The 6,000-nt window shown below is 56.5% G+C and overlaps 2 protein-coding genes across 2 annotated transcripts in view; one reads left to right on the forward strand and one right to left on the reverse strand.

The window, feature by feature from the left end:
• The window catches only part of LOC133357097 (adapter SH3BGRL-like), a 28,836-nt gene extending 23,984 nt beyond the window's left edge, over positions 1-4,852 (forward strand). Inside the window, exons 2-4 of the mRNA XM_061574878.1 lie at positions 2,019-2,204; positions 4,008-4,088; positions 4,508-4,852. Coding sequence (XP_061430862.1) covers positions 2,019-2,204; positions 4,008-4,088; positions 4,508-4,534 — 294 coding nt within the window. The 3' untranslated portion in view covers positions 4,535-4,852. The remainder of the gene's footprint in view (positions 1-2,018; positions 2,205-4,007; positions 4,089-4,507) is intronic.
• The window catches only part of LOC133357031 (lateral signaling target protein 2 homolog), a 267,632-nt gene that overhangs the window by 102,944 nt on the left and 158,688 nt on the right, over positions 1-6,000 (reverse strand). The window lies entirely within an intron of this gene.

The following is a 6,000-nucleotide window of genomic DNA, read 5'->3' on the forward strand; positions in this document are numbered from 1 at the left end:
TCGTGTGCCGTGCGGTCTTTCATAGGTGCTTCTCGCTAACAGAACTTGCCCCAAAAAGTCTGTTAAGGCTTTCCGGGGATGGGGCGGGCGGTGATCTTTGTCTTGTGTAGTCTGCCCCCCTGAGCGGGGCCTGTACGTTGTTGTTGGCTGCGGTGGTAGCAGAGGTCGCAAACGGGTTTTGATTCCTTACCCGTACCCGTCCGCACCAGGGTCGCAAATGGATACCCGTACCCAGCCGGGTACGGGTACTCGTTCCCTACCCGTACCCTACCCGAAATGAGTGACAAACGGTGACTCACCAGTGACTCACGGCCTACCCGTACCCGGCCGCACCAGGGTCGCAAACGGGTACCCGTACCCGGCTGGGTACGGGTAGCCGGGTATCGGGTAGGGTATGGGTATCGGGTACCCGATTGCGACCTCTGGGTGGTAGATTCAGTCAGCATTTTCAGTCGGCATTTTTTCTCGTACTATTCGGCCAAAGAGCTTCCCTACAGTCGAGACGGACAAGTGGCATTAGCCCGGTCGGCGAAACGTGCGCGCAGGCTGGGAACGAGGGTAAATGATACCCCGGCGAGTGCTGATTTGAAGAGAGCAGGCGGTGGTGCAACTGTGAGCGGGTTTAATTCACTCGGCAGCTTTAGTTTCGGTCGAAGCGAAGATAAACTTCTTCTTGGTTCTTTCGGTAAAGTCACGTAGAAGGGAAGTAATAAAATAATAAAAATAAAACATAATAAAATAATTCTCACGACGTTTCGGCCACAACGCAAGCAGCCGTCCTCAGGTGAAGACCAGGTCTGTACGTGACTTTACCGAAAGAACCAAGAAGATCAATCCCTGCAGTCACGAAAGCTTTAAATCGAAGATAAACTGTAAAGTTTTTTAGTGGCTTTCATTCGGTCATTTTCTTAGTTTGGTCAACCGATGCAGTCCAGAGCTTAGTCGGGACATATTTAACGTGGTAGACGTGCCAACGTTCAACCAACGTTGGAATTTGGTTTGAAACGTTGGGCTCACTTTTGAATGTGGTTGGAAATGGTTAAAATGGTTTGCCCAACGTTCTATGCTCACTGGGCAGTTATGAAATGTTGATGTCAGGGGGTGTCCAATATTTCACACTCCCCTCCGCCATTATAAGCAGAATATCTTCACCCCCCGTCATATAAATGTGGAATTTCCACCACCGGCTCAGGATGGCTGTAAACGGGAGATGAGCACCCTCGATCCTCATTTGTGCGGCAGGAGATGACTTTGTGCCTTTTGTTTCGGTATGCCGAACTCTTATCTGCGATATCCTGGGGGTGGTGGGGGGGGATATCCGGAAATGTTTCCCTTGCGGATGAACGGAGTAAAATTTTCAGATCATAGGATGAGCCACAATATCGCTCCCCCATGTCACCGCTGATAAGAGTATCCCACACCACATGTACAGTACAGGCAGTCCCCGGCTTACGGACGTCCTACTTCTGAACATCCGCGTTTCCGAAACGGGCTTCCATAAAATATTTTATTTTTTAACCATCCCACTTGCGGACCTAGCCTCGGAACTATTTACTGCGTTGCGTGCAAACGTACGACATCGCTTGTTATTTACGAGTTTAACAATGCTTCCCCTTTTTTTTCTTGAGCCCTCGCCCATTTTATAGCAGGCAGTCCGTGGATTTACCGCATGTCGATTTAAATACGGCACATTATTTAGTTCCGACTCGCGAACCGTTTGACTCGCGAACGGCTCTCCGGAACGGAACCCGTTCGTAAGTCGGGGACTCGCTAACGTCTTTCGGGGACCGGTCTCGTTCGTAAGTCGGGGACTGGCGAACGGGTCTGGGGAACCAACCCCGTTCGTAAGCCGGGGACTCTCGAACGGCTTTCGGGAACTGGCCCGTTCGTAAGTCGGGGACTCTCCGTGCTCTGATGTCGTTGATGTTCCGTAAATCCGGGATGTGGCTCCGGGCCGTGGCTACCGCGTGTTTGACTTTCGACCTGCCCGCCCGCCCGCTCGCTCGCTCTCCCGCCAGATCAAGAAGCAGCAGCAGGACGTGCTGGGCTTCCTGCAGGTGAACAAGATCGAGTTCGAGGAGTGCGACATCGTCGTGAGCGACGACAACAAGCGCTACATGCGCGAGCACGTGCCGCGCGACCACTGCCCCACCAGCGGCGTGCCGCTGCCTCCGCAGATCTTCAACGGCGAGTCCTACCTCGGGGTGAGCGTGTGTGTATGTCCAGAATCTAGACACGTTCGCATCGATGAGCTCCTCCGGCAGGCAAGGTTGCATTGGCCGGGTCATGTAGCCCGCATGCCCATCCACCGGATGCTCAAGCAGCTTCTGTTTGGCTGGATAGAGGGGGCTAAACAGGCACGACACAGGCTGGAGAAGAGATGGACTGATGCAGTACGGGGAAATATGGAGCGGAGTCGACTTGCCGATGACCGGTACCAGCGGTGTCAAGATCGGCCTCTGTGGAGGAGGCTCGTGAAAGGACGTGCATGGGCAGTTGGAGGCAGTCGCCCTCCAACACAACGGAGGGCGGAGGAGCGACGCTCACACAACGAGCGGAGCGCCGGGAGGCTAAAGCACAGCAAGTTGGCACAGTAGGGGGCACAGTAGGGGGCACAGGTGGTGCATCAGCCAGTCTTCTCAGTCAGTCGACCCGTGGCACCTGCTGGGTCTGCCCCGTGACCTCCTGCTAGCGGGCGTTCGACACTTCACGTGGCCTCAAGGTGCACATAGCCTGGCACAAGCGTCGTGGTGACGTCCCCGTCACTTAGTGGCGAATGCGGTTTTTTGTTGTTGAGTAGGTGGATGGGTGGGTGAGTCGGTGGATGGGTGGGTAGTGGGTGGTGGGTGGTTGAGCTGGGTGGGTGGGGTGGTGAGTGGGTGGGTGGGGTGGGTGAGTGGGTGGGTGGTGGTGTGAGTGGGTGGGTGAGTGTTGAGTGGGTGGGTGAGTGGTTGAGTGGGGTGGGTGAGTGGGTGGGTGAGTGGTTGAGTGGGGGTGGGTGAGTGGGGTGGAGGGGGTGGTGAGTGGGTGGATGATGGGTGGTGGAGTGGGTGAGTGGGTGGGTGAGTGGGGTGGATGAGTGGGTGGGTGGGTGGGTGGATGAGTGGGTGGGTGGGTGGGTGGATGAGTGGGTGGGTGGGTGGATGAGTGGGTGGGTGGGTGGATGAGTGGGTGAGTGAGTGGCTGTGTACTTGGCCGCCACTTGTAAACCCAGCACTGCGGACGCAGCAGCGAGGGGTTGGTGGACCGCCGCACGGATCTTGTGAAACTGCCTTCCCGTGAGTGTCGAGAACGAGGCCCTTTACCGGGGACTCTGCCGGGAGAAGGCGTCACCGCAGGAACGTGGACTACTTCTGTCTGTACGGGGATCGAGTGTTCCCCCCTCGCCACACTGCGTGGGTTTTCTCCCACGTGAAAAAATTGGCCGTTTTAACACCTGAACATATAGAGGACTGCAGAGCTTGGGCGATTGTTGGTAGCGCCAGCTCCTCATTGAGTCGCTGCTGCTGCTGCCTTCCCACTCCCCGTCTGTGGTTCCTCCCGCGTCTTTCCCGAGTCTCTCTCTGGATACTCTGCGACGACGACGGCCGAAGGTGCGGCGTAAACGCGGCAGACATTGTAATAGCAATCATTTCTCATTATTATTATTGTAACGAGCGAGCGGAAGACTGGGCGCGGTTCCGCTGCGGACGTTATAAATCAAAACAAAACAAACAGACCACGCCAGGGTTCCACGCTGTTGAGTGCTTTCCCGTTCGTCCCCCCCCACCACCCCGCCACCACCCCCACCACCCCCCCACCAACCCCACACCACACCCCCCCCAACCACCCCCACTACACCCCCCCACCACCCCCCCAACACCCCCCCACCACCGCACCCACCACCGCCCCACCCACCCCCCCACCACCCCCCCAACACCCCCCCAACACCCACCCCACCACCTGCCCCCAATCCCCACCACCCCCCCAACACTCTCGAGAGATTTGCTCCGCGCTGTCTGTTTCAGGACTACGAGTCGTCTTTCGACGCCAAGGAGAACAACGCCGTGTTCACGTTCCTCGGCCTCACTCCCCCGCCCGGTTCAAAGGTCAGCGAGCGTGCGGGCACATAAACCAAACCCGCACCACCGCCACCGCGCGAGTCGTCATTGTCATCAGCGTCGTCATTGTCGTCATCATTGTCGTCGTCGTCATCAATGTCGTCGTCGTTATCATTGTCATCGTCATTGTCGTCGTCGCCGACGTTGTCATCGTTGTCATCATCGACGTCATCATCATCTATTTTAAACGGCAAACGGTGGGGGGCTGTGTTGCATGAACCCCAAGGCTCTAGGGCAGGAGGTGAGCCAGCCAGGTTGGCGGGGGCAGTCAGAGACTGAGCACATCTGGTGCTACTGAGATCTGGGGGGGGGATGCAGGGGGGTGTGGGCATCATCCAGCAGTGGATTGATCTCGGCTTGTGGCAGCGGTGGTGGTGGTGACGGTGGTGGTGGTGGTGTATTTTCAGGAGGCAGAGGCTCTGGCTCGGCAGTAGCCGTGGACGGGGTCTGGTGCCCCCCGCTGGGAGCTGCTCCACATTCCCTCGCGGCTTCCGGTGGAAGATTCCTCGGGGGAATCCTCCGGCATTCCGCACAGAAGAAACCCAGACGGAATTCCTCGTGGAACAAGAAAATCCCAACCCTTCTTTTTGATCCTCTGTAAGGATTTCGTTGTTTTGTTGTTGTTGTTGTTGTTGCCGTTGTCGTCGTCGTTGTTGTTGTTGCAAGTTTACCCGTGCTGATATTTAACGAGCAAATGACAAACGTTTTGGTACGCGCGGCCGCGCGCGTTCACCTGTAATACACACACGCGCACACGCCACACACACTCAACGCTTGTCACCGTGACAGCTCCCTTCGCCAAGAGACAAAACGTCTCCCGTGTAGCCCCAACAGAAGATTGAGCAAACCGCTTGTCGTAAGGTAGCGAGTCTCGATGGGCACCTTTAGGAGGCCGGCACAGCGCACGAGGTGGTGGCGTTGTGGCCGGCACCACGCCCGGCCGCATTAACCGCTCGTGTTTACACACTGCACCAAGGTACTCTTCTTTTTGTTTAAAGGTTGAATTGACGTAGGGGAGGCCCAGGTCAACCGTGGCCAGAACTGGAACTCGGGATGCCAAGTACATATCGCAGTGCCCTCTCCGTGAGGCTACCACTCCACCCACGTGACCATACGCAGAACGCTCATATTTCCTACACAGACTACTGGGACAATTCCTGTTCGGGACTACAAAGATAAAAGACAAAGATCCCCCGTATAGCCTTCACAGACTTTTGTGGCGAGTGCTGTTAGCGAATAGCATCGATGAAGGCCGGCACGGCACGTGATGGAGTGGGGGGCCAGCACCACGCCCGGCTGCCTTTGTCTCCTTAGTGCCGATGTGTGCACACCACACCCAGGTACTCAACGAAGCTAGTGGGGAGGCCAAGCACCTGTTTAGATAATCATCACTCGCGTTGGCCACGAGCTGGAATCAAACTTGTGTCACCGGGTTCGTAGCGCAGCACGCTGACCACTGCGTCGACACACACACGCACATTGTGAAATGTTCACCAATGTCAGATTAACGCGCAGGCTTTCGCGACCCACAACCACCATCGTCAGGTGACAGCCACATTTGTGTTTCACCGATGCCTTGACGCTTGTGTTGTTTGTTCGAGGCTGTCGGCGCCATCGGTTAGTCAACGGCGAAGCCGCGAGTCTCGGCAGCGCAGTCCCATTCGTTCATTGGCCCCCACACGCCACGGCTATCTCCGAGATACGCAGCAATGAGCGGTAGCGTACAGATACGAAACAACAATTACCCCCGTATAGCCTTGACATACTGTCAGGCGGGGCACGTGCTGTTCGCGAGCAGCTCCTATGAAGGCCGGCACCACGCACCCTCCGCCCCACCACCTTTTGTTTCCCGAGTGGCGATGTTTGCAGATTGCACCAGGTACGCGTTTTAGTCCGAGTC

This window comes from Lethenteron reissneri, chromosome 56 (genome assembly GCF_015708825.2).
Source record: "Lethenteron reissneri isolate LAM-NWPU_2019-01 chromosome 56, ASM1570882v1, whole genome shotgun sequence".
In the NCBI taxonomy this organism is placed as follows: domain Eukaryota; kingdom Metazoa; phylum Chordata; class Hyperoartia; order Petromyzontiformes; family Petromyzontidae; genus Lethenteron; species Lethenteron reissneri.